General features: G+C 46.5%; 1 protein-coding gene across 3 annotated transcripts in view; it reads left to right on the top strand.

Moving 5' to 3' along the window:
- GFOD1 (Gfo/Idh/MocA-like oxidoreductase domain containing 1) overlaps window positions 1-21,227 on the top strand; it is a 128,874-nt gene extending 107,647 nt beyond the window's left edge. For all 3 annotated transcript variants that reach the window (XM_055263469.2, XM_063632868.1, XM_063632867.1), the window contains exon 2: window positions 13,426-21,227. In XM_055263469.2, coding sequence (XP_055119444.1) covers window positions 13,426-14,345 — 920 coding nt within the window. In that variant the 3' untranslated portion in view covers window positions 14,346-21,227. The remainder of the gene's footprint in view (window positions 1-13,425) is intronic.
- Window positions 21,228-21,384: the final 157 nt, after the last annotated feature.

Consider the following 21,384-nt stretch of genomic DNA (forward strand, 5'->3'; position numbering starts at 1 on the left):
CTAGGTGTTTTTATCCCTCCAAGGACGTGTGTTCCTAGGCTGCAGGAGGTGGGGTTAGTGTGGTCCCACAGTGACTTTCCTGCTGGCACCTAGGTTCATAGAAGTGGAGTATGTGGCATGCCCATCACTGCCTGGTTCCTTTGGCTGAGATGAGAGGTGCCCACTTGCAGAAGGCTGGGGCCCTGGGAGGGCTTCCTTTATTCAGCTGTGGGAATCCCATAGGAACCCCAGCACTATAATGGCTGGTTTCCCCAGCCTCTCTCTTTCTCGATAATAATCTTTCCATTGTCCCAGCAGGTTCACTGCCATGGATATGGAGCAACCAGCTATTCACCTTCAAAGAGAAGAACCACTGTGTTCTCCCATGTCAAGCCTCCAGCCCTTCTTGCTTTCCAGTTCTTTCATCTTCAAGCTCTAGACTCTGCCCTCCTTTCACTGATTTCCCAAATCTTCTCAATACAATGCTGGGGCCTGCTGGGGGCGGAGCCTGAGGGGTTGGCACTTCTTTTATTAACCCACCTGGTAGTTCTGAGGCTCAGTCATTTCATCCCATCCCCCATTCCACTGATGTGAAAAATGGAAAACGCGGGGCTTTGGGACCACAGAACTGAATTTGCACCCTGGATCTGCCCATTATCTCTGACCTTGGGCAATCATAATCTCTAAGCCTTAGTTCCCCATTTTCTACAAATGGGGGTGATGGCGCTGGAGTGGTGCTTAAGTGAGCCAAAGGGAAGCCCCTGATGCCAAGTGGATACATAAAGTTTTAGCTCCTCTTCTCTTCCTTGTGCTCTTTTCTGCCCCAAGACTGAGGCTATGGCCCTGTTCTGCACCTGTTTCTGTTGCTACTGCCTACAGGGAACCCAGAGCTGGGGACACAATCTCACTGATAACAAGGGACTAAAAGTAGATTTTAAAAACCCTGGAGCACCTCACTGAGTCTTTCTTTTTGATGGAGTAAAAACTACTGAAGGAACTCAGAAACAAAGAGAGGTTTGGAAGGAAGGTAGGCATATGTCTGAGAATACTTGAGACTTTTCCTCTGGGGGGGTTTCTAGAGCTTGCAGGCAGGTAACACAATAAGTGGACAGGGCTGGAGGAACTGTGGGAGGTAGAATTCTAAGAGGACCTTTGCCACTTGGTGTTACTTCTATGATTAGTTCTACGGCAAAAAGGGGATCATCTGGGTGGGCCTAATCTAATCACAGGAGCTCTGGAAAGGTGGCACATTCTCTCTCACTGGTGGCAAAAGAGGAAGTCTGAGGGCTTCCAAGCATGAGAAGGATCCAACTTCCACATGCTATTGCTAGCTTGAAGATGGCAGGGCACACAGCAGGAAAGTGGGCACTGTAGAAGCTGACAGCCAGCGAGGAGATGGGGACCTCAGTCCTACGGCCACAAGGAACCAAGTTCAACCAACAGCCTGAATGAGCTTGGAAGCAGATTCTTCTCCAGAATGATTGTGTGAAACGGTAATCAGGAATCCAGCTGAGCCCACCTGGACTTCTGATCTAGAGAAGTGAAAAACAGTAAATGGGTGTTGTTTTAAGCTGCTCAGTTTGTGCTGCTTTGTTATAGCAGCAATACAAAACTAATACAGGACAGCAATGCACTAGGGACTGGTGAGGACTGTGGTGTACTGGAGATGTACATGCCATCTAACTGTGGAAGCCACTAGATAGCTACAACTGAGTGTTGTCATGAAGGAGGCTCTGCAGAAGAAACCCAGTGTTTCTGGATTTTTGTATTTTTTGAGACCAAAACTTAGGACTGTGTGAAATATCTTGGCTTTAAAAAAAAAAAAAAGTATCTGCTGGGTAAATGCACTTGTGATCCCTTCACTAAAGCAAAACCTGCCTTGAATAGAGAATTTCCTACATTTATTCTGAGATGTTGCCTAGTTTAAAGTATCTTGCCTTCCCACTGTACACACAGTGAGGATAGTGTTTCTCTTGAAGTATTGACTTGCAATCAACAAGGAGATTCTGAGGTTTTGTTGGGGACTACGTGGGGGCTTTGGGAGATGACAGGAGGTTCCCAGCCTTTTGGATGTGTGATGAGGTTTCACACCATACTTGTGAAGAGAAAGCATAGATTGCTTTATTTCTCAACAGCCAGGCTGACCGCCATTCTAGGCCTCCATCCTGTTCGGTGGGTGGGTAGGAAATGGAATTGTAGTTCAACCCGGCAATCTTACCCAATCCAATCATTTGTGTTTTCTTTTAAGTATCTCAGCCTCTTTTAAATGACTCTGGTGACCCAATGTTTGGCGTTCTGCTTTTTCCTCTTCCACTCCAGAAATTGGCTCTTTCTATGGGGATAGTGTGGCTTGTGAGACTCTGGCTATGTCCCTTGGATCCGGGGGGTATACTCTGAATCCTGGCTTGTCCAAGCGTGGAATGGTGGTGTAGGCTCAAGAATGGCTGTTCTAGGCCACTCTCTAGAATAGCAACCACTGAGGTACAGTGGTTGTCATTTGGCTATTTTGGACCAATTATAGCAGGACTCAACTGCTGGAGTTCACAGTCCTGGTCATTTTCCTCTGTCCGCAAGTCCCTGACCACTGTCACCACTGTATCCAACTCCAAGCCTCTGTTCTCCCATGGGCCCTCTTGCCCTCATCCCACTTCCCTGCCCCCTCACACTCTGGTCTGTATGTGCCACCAACAGGAAGAGGAGGGCTGCCCCAGGCCTCCCTGCATGGGAAGCTGGCCACTAGCTTGGAAGGTCTCTTGGTTCTACATACCTACCTGTTGTTTCTAGACCTCTACCCTTGGTCTCCCTTGGGCTGGAAGTAGCAAGCTTTTCTTTTCTCTCCTGGGAAATGCCCCTGCTGGAAGGAGCTGGCTAGTGACTCCCCAATATCATATCTGCATTCTCAACTGTAGCCTCCAATATAAGCTGTAGAGATGGAGATGTATGGGATTTACCAATAACAGAACATTGGAAACAGAAATTGGAAACAGAAATTGGAAAGTGTTTCAGGAATAAATGCTCATTACACATTGATAGTTTCCGTCATTAATGACCAAATGCACACGAAGCAATCTGAGAAAATCCCTGTGCTGATGGGGGTTCCTGGGCAATAAGAGGACCCAGGCAACAGGCTTGAGTCATGGGGGAAGGTCCACAAAGGGGTTGGTGGGATACGGGCTTGGCCTTGTGCAAGGATTGAATGTAGAAAGCACTTGAGCAATTAATTCAGTTCAACACCAAGTCCCATCATCATCAGCCATCCTGACTTCGTTTCATTGGCTGTGACCCTCTTTCAGAGCCCACTGACAGCCCCAGGAGCTTTGACACAGGAGCTGAATGTGAGTCACTCTGACCCATTTCCATTTCAAGTGTGAAATTAGGATGGAAACTTAATCAAATTGCCCTGAGACTTCAGATGTCACCCAGCAGAACATCGGGCCTCCCATCCCCACCACCCTGGTTTCTGAAGCTCACTGCAGTCAGTCGCATGATTGTCTTCAGAGCCCTCTTTTTGTGCTATGTGCTGCAGACATTGAACATATGTGCACAGGCACGTGTAGCCAGCAAGAATGGGAGCGTGTATCTCTGGGTGACATGGATGCAAAGAATAACCTAGCCAGCCTTAAGAGAAGGGTGGTCAGAAGGCAGTAAAAGTGCAAAAGTTCAGATCAGACCCAAAGTACAGCTTGATGGGAGGAATAAGTCCTAGCATTCTATAGCACTGTAGGGTGACTGTAATTAGCAATAATTTATTGTACATTTTCAAATAGCTATAAGGAGAATACTGAATGTTCCCAACACAAAGAAATCTTAAAGATTTGATTTCTTTGGCATGGGTGCGGTGGCTCACGCCTGTAATCCCAGCACTTTGGGAGGTCGAGGTGGGCATATCACCTGAGGTCAGGAGTTCAAGACCAGCCTGACCAACATGGAGAAACCCCGTCTCCACTAAAAAATACAAAATTAGCCGGGCTTGGTGGCACATGCCTGTAATCCCAGCTACTTGGGAGGATGAGGCAAGAGAATTGCTTGAGCCCGGGAGGCAGAGGTTGCTGTGAGCTGAGATTGCACTATTGCACTCCAGCCTGGGCAACAAAAGACAGGAGTGAAACTCCATCTCAAAAAAAAAAAAAAAAAAAAAGGTTTGAGATGATGAATGTGCTAATTACCTTGATCTGATCACTATACATTATATGTATTGAAACATCACTATATACCCCAGAAATATGTATATTTATTATGAGTCAATTAAAAAAACTTATTTTTGGATGGGCATGGTGGCTCACACCTGTAACCCCAGCACTTTGGGAGGCCGAGGCGGTGGGTCACTTGAGGTCAGGAGTTCAAGACCAGCCTGGCCAACATGGAGAAACTCTGTTTCTACTAAAATTACAAAAATTAGCCAGGTGCATTACAGGTGCATGCCTGTAATCTCAGCTACTAAGGAGACTGAGTAGGAGAATGGCTTGAACCTGGGAGGCGGAGGTTGCAGTGAGTTGAGATTGTACCACTGCACTCCAGCCTAGGCGATAGAGTGAGACTCTGTCTCAAACACACACACACACACACACACACACACACACACAAAAAACATATTTTTAAAAAGACTAGGCTGGCTTTGTAGCTACACAATCTGGGTTCAAATTCTAGATTTGACTCTACTACTATTGAGTTGTGGAATCAGAAGCAAGTTGCTTACCCCTCAGAGGCTCAGTTTCCACGTCTGTAAGATGGGATCAGGACAAGTACCTGGTTGTGTAGACTAAAACATGAAAATGCGTGCAAAATACTCAGCCTCCTCTGGCACAAAGTAAGTACTCAATAAATGACTGTTGTTGCTATTTGAAATTGTGCCATTTGTGCTATGAGCAGATCAGACTAGTCTTTTGAGTTGGGAAGTTGTATTGATGTTAAGAACTTTCATGGGGATTGAAAATCGGGGATTTAGTCTCTCCAGATGGCCTCTTTTAATGTATATGGAGGAAGGGACAGGGGGAAGAGTGGAATTTAGACAAGTCAACCCTGATGATACTTCTACTTCTCTTGCAGTTTCTAAGTTCAAAAAAAAAAGCGTAGAGTGTGTGTGTGTGTGTTTGTGTGTGTGTGTGTGTGTGTGTGTGTGTTGGGGGAACAGGAAGGAGATTAGCAAGAAGAAAAATAAAAGGGGAAAAAGAGCTGAGCTAAATGGAGTGTTGCAGTAAGTGAGTGAGAGAGTGAAAGTGACTAAATGTCCCATGTCTCAGGGTGCAGGGATGGAGGGATTATAAATAGCTCTGTCTGTTCGTATGCTTAGTTCTGCTGAAACCAGAGATTTGTCTTTGACCTGACTTTTTTCTTTTTCTTTACTCTAAACTCTAATTCTGCTTAATCCTTCTTGAATCACAGTTTATTTTAAGAATCTAATGAACTTCTCAGAAAATTGTGCATCAGGATATACACACAACTTTTTTTTTTTTTTTGAGATGGAGTCTCGCTCCATTGCCCAGGCTGGAGTGCAGTGGTGCGATCTTGGCTCACTGCAAGCTCCACCTCCCAGGTTCACGCCATTCTCCTGCCTCAGCCTCCTGAGTAGCTGGGACTACAGGCGCCCGCCACCACGCCCTGCTAATTTTTTGTATAGTAGGGACAGGGTTTCACCATGTTACCCAGGATAGTCTTGATCTCGTGATCTGCCCACCTCGGCCTCCCAAAGTGCTGGGGTTACAGGTATGAGCCACTGCGTCTGGCCATACACACAACAGTTTTTATAAACAGTCCAGTATTAGCAGTTTCCCAGATTCCACATTAAACACCATTAATCTTATTTTAGACCATTTTTTATACCTGACCCAAACTTCTGAATGATGAATAGGCAAGCTCCTATGCATGCTTCAGAACCCAGCTCAAACATTCCCTCTCCAGCAGAACTTTCTTCCGTGCCCAAATTGGTTGGGCAGCCCTTCCTTTATGGTTTCATCATTTATCACTTTCTGAGATCTGCATTCCATAATCACGCCTTTCCTGATTGGTCTCCTCTACTAGACTGTGAGCTCTTATTCATCTTTCTTACTCATTTTTTGGTCCCAGTGCCTAGCACAGAAATGTTGAAGGAACAGAGTATAAATGAAAATAATGAGTTCCTGACTTGAAATGCAAAGCAAGCCGTCTCTACCTTCTGCAAATGCGAGGAAAAAATAGGAAGCCGTATCTGATGAGACTTCTTTCGGGGGCTCTGCCAATCTGCTGGGACAGCTGCAAGCCAGCCTGCAGAACTAGCATCCGTTTTGGCTTCGAGAAGATAAGGGGCTGTCAACACAAGTGGAATGATGGGGAGGAACTCGTGGATAGTGGCATTGCCTCCGAGATTTCCACCATGATTAGATCAGGGAGTGTGTGATTGGAAATGTGCTCATGGGGAGGGATGCTTGAGGTTCCAGGCTGATTATGTTAGGGAACAGCCCTGGTCCCTGGGTGGCCAGGTGTCAGCCATCCTTCAGGTACCCAGGGATAACTTCCCTGATGAAGGGCAGCAACAGGTACCTGCTTTGTGGGACAACAGAGCTCCATCTTTCCCTAGAAGTGTGAATGGGAAGCCCCTTGCTCAGACTCCCCGGAGTACCATTTGGATCAAGTGTCAGCCCCACCAAAGCTCTGATCTGTCCTGAGATAGGAGCAGAGACTCAGCCATAACTTGGAGACCCTGAGCTTGGAAGATATAAGGGGAGCAGCTGCCTGAAGGGCTTTAGGGTCTCTGGGCTGGAAACTCTTCCCTATAGCACGGATTTCTCAAGAGGGCCATGAATATTTTGGCTCGGTTACAGAGAACACATTCAGCAGGCTTCGGAGGGAGCTGATTTTCCATTTCCCCATGAGAGATCTCAGGAGGGCAGTAAAGCTCCTTCTGAAATTATTTAACTTAAAAGCTTCTGACGAAGAGCAGGCACACTGCCTTGCACATAGCACTCTAACCCGTCGGAAGTTTCCCACGGATCTCATTTTGCTCCTAACTGCAGCACAGCGACATAGGTTGGAAGGTATCTCTCAGCTCCATTTTAAGGACAGATAGCTTTGCTTTATTTGCTGCTGAGAGGATCTCGTCTTAAAATTTTAAGTTGGTTCAAGCCCCAAAGCCTCCAAAAGACCCAGCTTTAGCTCTTTGTTCTCACACAAAGGGCTGCCTGGTCTTTGTGGAGTGAGTTGTGAAGGTCTTCCCAAGACCCAGGCCAGTCCCCGTGTGCTCTCTGCCACTCACCCGTGGTCACACTGCATCACATTGACAGATGCAGCAACCCTCCAAGACAGCCATTTCTGGATGCAGGGACAGAGCCCTCAGTGGGGCAGGCTGAGCATGGAGCCGTGGCATGATGGCTCACAGTCCTGGATGGACACAGCGGAGTGACCCTCGTCCATCATACCTGCATGTGCACAGAAAGCCCCTCCCGTTCCTCTGCCACCATTGTGAGCACCGGGGGACTTTGCCAGACCTCTCCCACCACTCGGGAAATGTTTGGGGCTTGGCAGAACACAAAACATACTTTCTCAGGCACTTCTTGTTTTCATGTTTTTCATTTTTCACTGCCTGTTAATCTGGAGTGAAATAGAATCCATATGTTCCAAGTCCCTTTGCCTAATTCTCTGCAGCATGATTTTTATCCCTAAAATTGTTTGAAGTCCCAAAGTTTTTGATCTTTTTGTCTTAGAAAGAGGGCACCACATTTTGCCACAGAGGATGTAAACCTGAGACCTAAAGAACGTGTGTTGGCCTGGTGCTCCCAGAGGCGTGTGGACGCAGCGTGGGACAAGTGGCTCCCTCGTCCTTTCAGGGAAGTTGTTCACCCAGGAGTAAGAAAGTGCAGGCGGCCTCCTTAGGCTGTGCAGAGTGACGTAGGGCAGTATTCTTTTCTCGTGGCAAAAGAGGGAAAGGCTTTGTAGGTTTCCCCATTAGGAAATTAGCCATGGCTGTAAAGGGCTTATAAAAAAAGGGCCTCTGCCTCTGCCTGAACCCCTCATTTTCTGTCTCCCCGGTAGAATCTACTTACCCTCAAGTCAAAGAAATGTCATAGCCACGTGCTTAGGGAAGACTGCAAGACTGCCTCTACTTATTTCCTACATTAAATGGAGAGAGAATGCTTTTCTCTAAAGAGCCATTTTGGTGCTGTCTCCTATGCTAAGACAGATGATTGTCATGAGAACATCAAAGACTTGTGGTGTTTGTTGGATAGCTGAGCCCAAAGCCCAGGCTGACAGACAGGCAGTTTGCAGAACAGGTATCTGTGTGCTTTCTTCGGGAGAAATCCCAGCATACAGTGAATGGCATCTGACACACCCAGGATTGTGGGGTACGTCAACCACACACTCAGACAATGCAAGTTCCCTTTACATTGCACGTGGTTTTAGGGATGAGGGGAATGCTCTGTGCCACACTAATCCACCTACACACACACACACACACACACACACACAGTGTCTGACTAGAAGTCTATGCTTAGGATTGTGCTCCTTTAGCAAGAACTTTTTGATAGTGAAGATTTGGGTGGGGAAAAGCTGGAAAAAGAAAAAACTTGAGGATCTTGAGGATCTCAGAGTGGGCTTTTCAGAAGCCCCCCGAGAGAGGTAGGGTAAGGGAAGACTGTCCAGAGTGCAGAGAAAACAAACCTTGTTTAGCAATTTGTGAAGGGTCTGCTGGCTCTGCCTTTTGGGTTCCTTTTAGAACTGGAAGGATTATCTTATTTTTAACAATATGTCCCAAAGCCTTTAAGAAGTTATTGTACAATGTGTGGTGATGCCTGGGCCTCAGAACCAGAGGGGATCCGTGCATGGGTTTCAGGCTGTGGCAGAGTTTTGTGCGTCTGTCTGAGTTGCATGTTTTGGAGAGAGAGTCTACAGCTTTCACTAAGAATCATAAAGAGGTCTTGAGCAAATGGAGCAAGAAGACCTGGCAACAGAGCCCGGGCCTCTGAAGCTTTCAAGATTCAGGGTCAGCAGAGCCTTCTACCAGCTCTCCGGGGCTCAGGAACTGGGATGGGTCCATGAGAGCTGGGACCTGCCAGCTCCCCTAGACTTTGGAGGACCCTTTTCCCAGTATTGTGAGTGCTGTCTTCAAAGCTCTTCCTGTCTCTTTGTGGATTTTTTTAGTTAGCTTTCTTTTTCTGACCATAAAAATACAAATTTAGAAAATGTGGAAAAATGTAGTGAAGAAAATAAAATTAATCATAATCCTACTAATCCAACCACTCCTGTTAATCAGAGTAAACCTTCTAGAGTTTTTCTTTTTCTTTTGTCATTTTAGAGAGGGTTGAGATCATATATGTCTATGAATAGAGCCCTTTTCATTTAACATTACATCATAATCATCTTACTTGCCACTGAAAAGTCTTCAGAAGCATCATTTTCTATGGTTGCGCAATATTCTATTATATGGCTGCATGACAGTTGACTTACCCCTTTTTCTGTTGGGTATTTGCGTTGTTCACAGTTGTTTTGTTTTTTGTTTTGAGGCGGGGTCTCACTGTCACCTATGCTGGAGTGCAGTGACACAGTCATAGCTCACTGTAGCCTTAAACCCCTGGGCTTAAGTGATGTTCCCACCTCAGCCTCCTGAGTAGCTGGGACTACAGGCATGCGCCACCACGCCTGGCTTTTTTTAAGAAATGGGATCTTGCTATGTTGCCCAGACTGGTCTCAAACTCCTGGCCTCAAGTGATCTTCCCAAAACTCTGGAATTACGGGCGTGAAGCCACTGCATCCAGCCTCTGTTCCCATTTTTTTGCTATAATAAATAATGCAGTCAAAACTATCTTTGGGCAAGAAGCCATGCTTGCATATTGGATTAGTTCTTTACGATAAATTCCTAGAAGTCTCGTTTGACTTTTGAAGATATTGTGTGTTAAGATGTTGCTGAGACCCATCTGTAAAGCATGAATATTGCGAAAGACTGTGGGCAAAAAGGTGGGGCAGGCAATAAGGTTTGCTGGGTTCCTGCTGCACATTGGATGCACCACAAGGTGCTGTGGGTATTAATGGAGACTTAAGCATTAAAGGACCCAGCGCTTATCCTCGAGGACCTTACTGTATAATGTGGAGCCATATCATATATATTAGGTTGGTGCTAAAGTAATTGCAGTTTTACCATTAAAAAGAGGGCACCACAATTACTTTTAGTGGCAAAACCACAATTACATTTGCACCAACCTGATAAATAGCCTGAAGAGATGTCTGTATCTCAGATCCCTGGGGAATCCACACATGCGTCTCGGGATGGAGTTGCATTTTTGTGTGTCATGTCATGTTCATTTTACATCTTCTGGAGCTTTCATTGAAATCTCTTTATGGACCTGCAAAGAATTCCATGCAATCATTATTTTGGGTGTGTAGGGAAGGGGTGTGGATCATTTTCCTCTAATTATTCTTCTTTTATTATTTTATAATTTTTATAATAGAAAAAAATAAAAAACTTTTCTTAAGTACCATTAATATGACCAATAGTGTATACTGAGGAGATGGCAGTCAGGATCCTGCTTTTGGGGACCTTGAAATAGGGTGTAGTGGAGGCCAGAGCCTACACCCAATGGGTGTGAGGCAGATTTTGGCAGTATTTGTCACCTGTCCCTTCAGTGACCTACCACTGCATTTACATATAAATCTGTTCCTGGTAGCATAAGCTGGTGTTCGATGAGCCTTATGCCTACAGGATCATATTGTCAGAACATAATGTTAAACAGGTGTGTGGCACTTTTGGCGATACAAACCAATGTTATCTCATCTCTCTGCCGGAGCCTCAGTCCTCATCTGGTTGCTAAGCACTAAAAGAGCTTCTCACTGCTATTTCATGGCCATCAGGGGGACCAGCCCAGCTCTGCCAACATAGAAAAAAAAGCAAGGAGGTGTGGTCATTCTGTAGGCTCCGGATTTTTCGCTCAGGGCCAGAACTAGATGTGCCCGTGGAAACTGACAGCCGTCGTTTGTATTTCCTTTCTCCTGTCTGCACTGACCAGTTCTAGGATTTGGCTAGCTCTTCCAATGGGAAAATGAGAAAGCCATGTGCCAGGCTGTGGCCCTGGACAGACATCTGCAATCGCACGACTTCTACAAAACCCCATCTTAGCTCACCATGTTGTAAGTGTTCGTGGATTTTGTGAATTGAGTGCCTGCAGTCAGGACAAGTGGGATAGGGTGGCATGTGTCTCATCACCCCATTTCTCTTGGGGTCTCTCCCACATCTGCGGCTGGAGTGCCTAGGTCTCCATTAGAGGGTCTATGGGTGAGCATGCGGAGACCACAGAGACCTGCCCCAGGACAGGTGCTTTGACTCCCAAGTCTTTTTGCCTAGCGTCTGTTTTATCTGACTTGCTAACAAATCTGTGTCATTCTTTTTTTTTTTTCTTGCCCTCCAGTTGGCTGTTTCTCCAGGTCCAGCTGAGTTGTTTTTCTTCTTCCCTGACTCTTGGCTTCCATGGAATAAATCCCTTTCTCATTCCCTGCCACTCTTCTTTCCTTTGATCTTTTGTTTTCCCCAGACCCAGAACCACTTAGTCTTCTAAAGGGCTCAGAGAGGCATTTTGGTCTCTGTGTAATTTATACTCACATTAGAGTCATCACATAAGACTAAGTCTTATTTGGCCTGACCTCCACTGGCCAAAAGCAACATACCCCACCCTGAAGCAGATGGGGGTCAGGGAGGAAACAGGCACTGCCAACTCCTCAGATTTAGGTAATATCCGCTCTTTATAGGAAAAGAAAAACTTTAAACGAACACGTCTGTGACCACTGCTAGCCCTAATCCGGAATGCAAAATAAACAAGCATGATAATGCTCAAAATAAAATCCTGGGGAATTGTGGGGGGTGGAGAGGGGAAGACGTCAGCCAAAAGCTTAGACCTTCAAAGGGTATCATTAAGAAATTCTTCACACTTAATTAGACTTACCTTGGCTAGGATTTAAGTTTGTGTATTCTGATTCTGTCCAAATACAGGCACTCTTCTCCTTTCACTGTATGATTTTTAATAATAATACACTTTTACTAAAAATGATATTTTAAATATAAAATACAACATATAAAACATTTTATATATAAGATAACTGTAATAATATATTTTGTATGTAAAAAGATTATATTGTGTACTTTAGTAGTACTATCTTATATTTTGTATTTAAATAATATAAAAGCAAAATCTATTTCTGTTTAAAATGTTATAAATTTATATAAATAAAATATAAAATGAAGTATTTTACACTACCTTAGCAAATATTGTTAAACATTTCTAAAATATAGGTTACTTAAATATCTTAAAATAAACCTTACTATTTAAATGGCAATACCAGACATTTAACATTAAAATTAAGTAATTCATGGCCTTTTGGGACCAGGACACCTGTAATCCCAGCACTTTGGGGACTTAGAGGGTAGGGGACCACTTAAGACCAGGAATTCGAGACCAGCCTGAACAATATAAGGAGACCCCTGTCTCTTAAAAAAAAAACTGGAGACCCCATCTCTTTAAAAAAAAAAAAAAAAAATGGCTGGGTGCGGTGGCTCACGCCTGTAATCCCAGAACTTTGGGAGGCTGAGGTGGGCGGATCATGAGGTCAGGAGTTCCAGACTAGCCTGGCAAACATGGTGAAACCCCGTCTCTACTAAAAATACAAAAATTAGCTGGGCATGATGGCGGGTACCTGTAATCTCAACTACTCGGGAGGCTGAGGCAGGAGAATCATTTGAACCCAGGAGGTGGAGGTTGCAGTGAGCCGAGATGGTGCCATTGCACTCCAGCCTGGGCGATAGGGTGAGAATCCGTCTCAAAAAAAAAAAAGTTTAGCTGGGTGTGGTGGCACCTACTGTCTTAGCTACTCAGGAGGTTGAGGCAGGAGGATTGCTTGAGCCCAGAGATTTAAGGCTGCAGTTAGCTATGATTGCACCACTGCAATGCAGCCTGCGGAACAGTGAGATTCTGTCTCAAAAACAAACAAACTAAAAACAACAAATTAAGTAAGGCAAGATAAATATTTAAAGTAATATTGAAATATATAGAGTATCTTCTTTTTATTTTCATTATTTTTTATTTTTTGAGACAGAGTCTTGCTGTCCCCAGGCTGGAGTGCAGTGGCCAGAACATAGCTCACTGCAGCCTCGACCTCCTGGGCTCAAGTGATCCTCCCACTTCGGCCTCCTGAGTAGCTGGGACCACAGGCGTGCACCACCACGCCCGCCTCATTATTATTATTATTATTATTATTATTATTATTATTATTATTATTGAGACAGGATCTCTCCATGTTACCCAGGCTGGCCTCCAACTCCTGGGCTCAAGGTCTCCTCTGGTCTTGGCCTTCCAAAGTGCTGGGACAACGGGCATGAGCCACCACATCTGACCTTCCTTTTCTATTAATGTGAAATATTTTAAGATATGACCCAGGGACGCGCGCTCCGACGTGGTCGTGCCCCGCTGACCGCTGTCTTCCTCCCACCCGCAGGCATTGGCAAGAACGTCATCTGCGACCGTGCGGCCACGCCGCTGGACGCCTTCCGCATGACCTCCGCCGCCCACTACTACCCCAAGCTCATGAGCATCATGGGCAACGTGCTGCGCTTCCTGCCGGCTTTCGTGCGCATGAAGCAGCTGATCGAGGAGGGCTACGTGGGTGAGCCGCTGGTGTGCGAGGTGCAGGTACACGGTGGCAGCCTGCTGGGCAAGAAGTACAACTGGAGCTGCGACGACCTGATGGGCGGCGGCGGCCTGCACTCTGTGGGCACCTACATCATCGACCTGCTCACCTTCCTCACCGGCCAGAAGGCCGTCAAGGTCCACGGGCTGCTCAAGACCTTCGTGAAGCAGACTGACCACATCAAGGGCATCCGCCAGATCACCAGCGATGACTTCTGCACCTTCCAGATGGTGCTGGAGGGCGGGGTGTGCTGCACCGTCACCCTCAACTTCAACGTGCCCGGCGAGTTCAAGCAGGATGTCACTGTGGTGGGCTCAGCCGGGCGCCTGCTGGCCGTGGGCACCGACCTTTACGGGCAGCGCAACAGCGCCCCAGAGCAGGAGCTGCTGGTGCAGGATGCCACGCCGGTGAGCAACTCCCTGCTTCCGGAGAAGGCCTTCAGCGACATCCCCTCGCCCTACCTGCGCGGCACCATCAAGATGATGCAGGCGGTGCGCCAGGCCTTCCAGGACCAGGACGACCGGCGCACGTGGGACGGGCGGCCCCTCACCATGGCCGCCACCTTCGACGACTGCCTGTATGCCTTGTGCGTGGTGGACACCATCAAGAGGTCCAGCCAGACGGGCGAGTGGCAGAACATTGCCGTCATGACCGAGGAGCCGGAGCTGAGCCCCGCCTACCTGATCAGCGAGGCCATGCGCCGCAGCAGGGTGTCCCTCTACTGTTAGCACAGACTGAGAACCTCGGGGACTTGAGCCTTCTGCAGGGGGTGTCCACAGAGAGGGAAGGGCCGAAGGGAGAGGGTGGCCATGGGGAATGTGGGGATCAGGGAGGTGGAGGGACAGTGTGAGTAAATGGCATCTGGGAAGGTAAACTCCAGTCCCGGTGACCGACCCCAAACCAGACTGTTGGTGGGCTGAGCTCCTAGCCTGGAAGCATTCAGGAGAGCCTGCCATTCCTGGGGTGATCCCTGCTGGGTATTTGCACGAGAGTGGTTTGGTTTAGCTGCCTCTGCTGCCCTTTACTGTGACAAGCAAGGAGGGGTTGCTTCCCTCCCTACCTCATCCATCCCACACACCTTGGCCTTCTGCAAGCCAAGTGGTTCTGCGAGGTCAAGGAACTGGTATCAGATGGCAAGCTCAGTGCCCGGGACACCCACTGCTGGCAGGAGAAGGCCCATTTTCACAGTCTGCAGAAGCCTGTTAGGCTGGAGTTGGGGGTGGGATGGGCTGGTGAGAGAGTTCAAATTCCAGGAAGCCACTTTTTATTGGATGTGAGATATCTAAAGGCAAAAGTACTTAGTAGCAAAGTGGCCACCTTTTGATTGATTGGGCTTCCTCATAGGAAGCACTGGGGGTGTGTCTTTGTACTTGGTTCATTGCCCTTCACCTGGTGGAGAAAGAGAGGTCAGAAATAGCAAGCAGGACTCCTAGAAGCCACAAGGAAAGAGCACAGGCTGCACCAAAGCAGGGGCAGCAGAGAATAAAATAGCTCTTTGAACTTGTCAACAATTTCAAAACTGCAAGGAGTCACCTTATAACACTATTTCCAGTAAACGTGGAATTGAGTATCAGAGGGATTACTGAGGTGTTAAGGTAGCCCTGCCACATGGCTCTCCAGGCAGGGCCAAGAAGACAGCACAAAGTATGGGTTTGACCATAAGCTCATATGCTGTCCCCAAAGACTGAGGACAGCTGTGTGCCTCAGTGTTGCAGTGTGAATTCCTAAATAGAAGGTAAAGTGAGCCTAGCCAGGGAGGTGTTTGGGGCTCCATCACCCATCTCTCCTACCAAGCTGGGCAAGAGCTTTTAGGGGATTCATCCAGCTTTGTGGATTTAAAAAGGAAGCCTTCAGTTCCAATCAGAATCCTCTTTCCTTAAAAAAAAAAAAAAAAACGTATTTTCCTTAGCTCCAGCATTTGCTTTCAGGATTCTGACACCTGAGAATTTGGGGGTAGGTACGAAACAAAACAAAGCAAAAGGACAACAAAGAACATTATTTCTAGTGTTTCTAAAATGGGGGTTTAGAACCCCCAAGGGGCCACACTTAGGCTTGAGAAGGCTAATGTTGGAAAAAACATGTTCTTCTAATTGGTCTCCTGTCTGTCTTGTCCTTGCACACTCTGCTTACAGAGTTTTGTTAGAGATGCTGAACTGCAGGCTGGGAGCAGGCAGTGCCAAAAGGGAACAGGCACACACACACACACACGCGCACACACACACACACACACACACACAGATTTTTGAATGCTTGCTACCGACAAATGTCGCTGAAACCATTCTTAAAAAATTCAGATCTGGTCTTGAAAGAAAGATCCAATCAAGTGCATTCAGAGAACAGGGAATTATCCTCTGTTATCTTTGTTTAATTCTTCACCCCACGTAAGACATTTATCAAGGGTTGACGTGGAAGCCATTCCTCATAAGTCTATGTAGCTTTTGTTCACAGGCTCACTGAAGTCCAACAGGTGTCTTTACATGCAACTGAGGTTTAGAGTTCTTTTCAGATAGTTGCCATCAGAACTAGAAGGGAATCTAAGAGGCCTGGAGTCCACCCCCAGCCTGTGTAGGCAAAATCTGAGAATGAACAGTCCAATCAGTTGCATCCTTCATTGTCCTCCCTAGGGTCAACATTCTTTGAAGCCCAGGCTACTCATAGGTTTAAGTGTGGTGTGTCTAAACACGAGGGGAATGCTGGGCATTTTCTAGAACAGAGAAGTAAGTACTGCCTTCCTGGAAAGAGTCACCCTGCTTCCTGAGGCATTGCTACAGCACTGCAGGGTGGGTCAGCTGAAACTCCATGCATGGTTCATTGTGGTCCCTGATCTGTTGCTGACAGACTTCATGGTCAGCATTCCAGCTCTTGCAGCTATAAGTTCCAAACCAGAGATTTGCTGGAATGGAAGTCTCCCAATAATAGTTTGAACAGAGGCCCATGTCATGGACTGCTTTGGTTCTCATTCTTCTTTTCTTTTTTTTTTTTTTGAAATGGAGTCTCGCTCTGTCACCCAGGCTGGAGTGCAGTGGTGTGATCTCTGCTCACTGCAACCTCTGCCTCCCAGGTTCAAGCGATTCTCCTGTCTCAGCCACCCGAGTAGCCGGGACTATGGGTGGCTGCCACCACAGCCGGCTAATTTTTTGTATTTTTAGTAGAGATGGGGTTTCACTGTATTAGCCAGCATGGTCTCGATCTCCTGACCTCGTGATCCGCCTGCCTCGGCCTCCCAAAGTGCTGGGATTGCAGGCGTGAGCCACCGCGCCCAGCTGGTTCTGGTTCTTCTAAATTGCTCCCTGGGAAAGTAGTTTTTGGGGAAACATTGGAATTATTATTATTATTATTTTCTAGCTAGCATGAAGGGCTCCGATTAAGGATGAAGGGAAAGCAAACAAAATAATTCAATGGGTTTCATTTTTCTAAGTCATTCATAACCTAAATAGGGATATTCCTGGGGTTTCAATTGTATGTTTCTGTACTAAACCGTAATACTTGGGAAATCTTTTCCCAATACTTGGGGTTTTGGAGGGAGGTCCCCACAAAGGCCTCTAAGCTCTGTGATAAATATTTAATGTCTAAAACAAAAACTCTCATTTGACGCTGGGGTATTAGAAAGAACATACATTCTTTAAAAGAGGCATGAAAAAATATTTTAGTGAGTGTGCTCACATTTTATCTACTGAAATGCATGTAGTAGGTAGATGAAGGAACAAGAGAAAGAAAAGAACTGGATAGTTCATTTTCTTTAAATATAAAATGTAGCAGATGGGTTTGAGATACTCCTTTAGTGCTCCATTTGCCCTTATCCCACCACATGCAAAGACTTGATTTGGGGTAGCTATATGAAGCTGAAATCTCTAGCCTTCAACAGCGTTCTGCAGAAGGACTTTGTTTCAGCCCAGCACCGTTCATCATGCCCTTAGGGGTCTGGGTACCCACAGCTGACTTTGACCTAGGACTAAAACCCAGCAATCTTTTGGCTCCTTTCTGCTTTGTTTAATGTACATCAAGGGCCTTGATGTAAGGAGGCAGTGCTTTAGGAGTCTTCGCATTTAGTTCCTGCACGCCTGTTTCGTTCCCATCAATGTGCGAATGGCCTAGATTTCAAGTTCTGAGGGAGGGTGTGGGTCTGGGTTCTTACCTGGTATCTAAAAAATGTTTGGGAGTGCCCTGGGCCTATTTGAAAAGTTTGAATCTGATCACTGTCAGCTCCTCCAAGACTTCTCCTCTCAACAGACAATTGCACTGTAGGGCACCCCAGACTCCCCTTAGCCTACATGGCAGCAAATACCACTGTGCCAGGTATATCTGGACTGTAGGATAGTCTTGGCCAACTCCAAGACTGGCCAACTCCAAGACTTGTCCACTGTGTGCAGAGTATTTTAAGTATGTTATCTCATACAATCCATAAAAAACCCTATAGTGTTGGGTATTGCTATTTCTTTTATACACATGAGAAAATGGAGGCAGTAAGAGGAAGAGGAACTTGTTCAAAGTCACACAACTGTTAGGCAGAAATGAGGTCATTCAAATCCTTAATCTTCTCCTCCAGACCACACTGCCTCCCAGGAAGAGATGTGGGCACCTCCTGCTCTTGCCAGGCAGGAAACCGCTCCTTATCAACGTCTACAGGGGTCTGCTGTCACACCCAGGAAGGACTGTGACAAGCATGGACTGGCCTGCAGCTCCACTCAGCCTGCTGTCAGCACCCTCCAGTTCAGCGGGATGCAACATCTGATGTTCTGCCAGGAGGCTGTAGAGCTGCACATGGAAGTAGCCAGTGTTTCTTCCCCTTCCAAAATGCAAATATCACTCAGCCTCTTTTAAAATTGACTTCCTGTGTTGATTTTGACTGTAGGTGATGCAGCAGGCCTCAGGGCTGGGGATTTTCAAAATCTTGTTGGCTATTATAGATGGCCTTGGAATTTGCTCTTGGGGGTCTGAATATAACGTAGGAAAATGTCCTTTCTCAGGGAGTGAGGCTTTAAAGTTCGTTTGTTTGTCACTCAAATGTTAGCTGTGCACTGCACCTTTACACCCTTACTCTCTTCATCTTGTCTCATAGCCACAGCTATTGAATTTGACCTGTGATCATAAGTTGGGTTTCTGATCTGATCTCTTGCATTCTGGCGGGTACTGGGGGCAGAATCAGCTTTGCTAATGATTTTCTGGGCAGAAGGTAAATTCAGCTGCATCTGAAGGGGCTTCACAGTCCAATAGCTGTCCCTTTGTTTTACATAACAGAGAGTGATGGTCAAGGCCACCCACATCTTTAGTGGTAGAGCCAGGACGAAAAGTCAGGTTTTCTGCCTCTTAAGTCTCATGCTGCCTCACACAGCACCTCCAGAGCTCTAGGGAAAGGAGGCTCAGAGAGATGAAGTGACTTGTCTGAAGTCCTATGGCTAGTGGGTGAAGTTGGAATTAGACCTGCATTGCACCTCGATTCGCTGAGCAGTTGCGGGGAAATCCGGAAATCCTTTTTGTTTGTTTGTTTGTTTTTTTTGAGACAGAGTCTCACTCTGTCACCCAGGCTGGAGTGCAATGGCATGATCTCAGCTCACTGCAACCTCCGCCTCCCGGGTTCAAGCGATTCTCCTGCCTCAGCCTCCTGAGTAGCTGGGATTACAGACGCGGGCTACCACGCCCAGCTAATTTTTGTATTTTTGGCAGAGACAAGATTTCACCATATTGGTCAGGCTGGTCTTGAACTCCTGACCTTGTGGTCTGCCCGCCTCGGCCTCCCAAAGTGCTGGGATGGCAGGCGTGATCCACCGTGCCCAGCTGGGAAATCCATTTTTTAAAATAAACTCAATTATGTCTTGAACCTACTCAGAAAACAAGCTGTTTAAAATGTCCCATTGTGACTGTAATGTGATAATGATCTCTAACATGTATTTTATTTGGCAAGGATGGGGGATGTGCATCAAATCTTCACCTCTGGGATTTCCTGAGACTTGCTCCACTTGGCTCACCCTCCACCCGTATCCCCACCCCACTCCTAGATATTAATACAAATCTAGCCCTGACCACTGCCTACTGCTCCACCACCGCCTACTTTCTTTGGCCATCAGAACCTTGGAGTTTACAGAGCAGAGGCCATGACATTGGGGAGCTTGTTTAAAAATCAATGATCAGAACCCCACATTTTAATTTCCTTTTGGGGAGAAAGAGGAGGGCCATGGAAGAAAAGGGGTGTGCAGCTGGAGTGTTATAACAGTCTTTCTCAGCGGCAGGCATGCCCGTCCCTCCATCTTCTCCCCACCAGGCACAGGAGCCAGCAGCTGGAGTGTGCTCTGAGTTTCAGGGGACCCCCACCCAGTCTGACTGGGGCTTCTGGGACTTCTCATAAGAGGAGTCAAGACCTCCTGCGCTTCTTTAAAAGGTGATGGGCTCAGTGTTCCCATTGGCATCTGGAGGTGAAGCCAGTACTGTCTCAGGAGTGGAAGGAAATGGCCCACTGGCCTTTTTCTCCTCCACGTCACAGTCCCCATTTGCTGGAGCCCTTGAGGGGGCCACCGAAACTGTGGCTCTCATTCAGCCTCCTAAAGTGTTGCACTACTGAATCCTCCTTTCTGTTTACACCAGCAGTGAATAGAGTAATGAAAAGAACATGTTATATGCAATGGCTTGATGCTTAGTGTGGCAATCAAAGCTTTCCTGGGCAGATGTAGGCAGGGGCTAGAAAATAGTCATGGAGTTGTCACCAGGTCACTGTCTCTCTCCTTCCCCTTCCAGGTCTCTACTGTCGCCTGCAGCCACCACAAGGGCTAAGCTGTTGAATGAGCCCCTTGGTTTTTCCTTATAAATGGAATGACTTATTTGTGATTCTTAGTCTAATCCCAGGCTAAGAAACAAACAAAAGCTTGTGACCTGACCCATTCCTTTGCCGCCTTCCTTCTCTTTCAGGCACCTGGACGTATTTAGTATTCTGCCCTGTGCCTTGCCCAGGGGAGGGAGAAGTTTCTAGCAAACATGGCTTTCTGTCTGCTGCCTGGTGCTTTTATAGTACTTCATCTGCTTTGTATTGTTGTTGTTGTTTTTTAACCAAAACAGCATTTGTTTGGCTGTCATTGTCGAGTATATATTTATTGTGTTTTACAAACATGAGTATATATGTATGTATATGTATAAAACCAAACTTATATATATAAGAAGTCAAGGCATGTATACTAGATATTTTAAAGAGTTATTTATCAAGGGAAAAAGATGTGTGTTATAAAGTAAACAGAGTCTATATTTTCTATATAATGTAGATAGTCAAACATAGCTTATAAATTATAGGAGGTTTTGGTTTTCTTTTTTATTATTAAAGGAAAAAAAGAAGAAAAAAAAGACAATGAATGCAACTGTTCTTAGTGTTTTTAAGGCCAAACTACTGTGGAAGCTGGGAGGCGGCCTTCCCTGCGGGCCTCCAGCAGCCCTGTGTCCCCCGCTAGGAGCTCCAGAGCTGATGCCCGTTGTGACCTCTGCGATGCTCGATGCTCGGAGCCAGCGGTCAGCATCACTCAGCCAGCTGGCCTGTGCCGCTCCGACGTGGCTTCCAGCTGTTCTCCGCAATTTGCATTGGTGGGATAAAGGAATGAAAAGGATAAATAAAGATTTAAAAGAAAATAAAATTCCAGCTCTCTGCCTGTTTTTTACACCCTGCTGCCCTCAATATAGGCGCCTGATCAGTTTGTGGGATCTGAAGCATGAATGGGTGCATCCAAGGTAGAGGGGTGTGTGTGCCTGTGGTGTTTGTGTGTGTGCTGGGGGAGGCTGTTCATGAATCAG

The sequence above is a fragment of the Symphalangus syndactylus genome, chromosome 23, assembly GCF_028878055.3.
Source record: "Symphalangus syndactylus isolate Jambi chromosome 23, NHGRI_mSymSyn1-v2.1_pri, whole genome shotgun sequence".
Lineage (NCBI taxonomy): Eukaryota > Metazoa > Chordata > Mammalia > Primates > Hylobatidae > Symphalangus > Symphalangus syndactylus.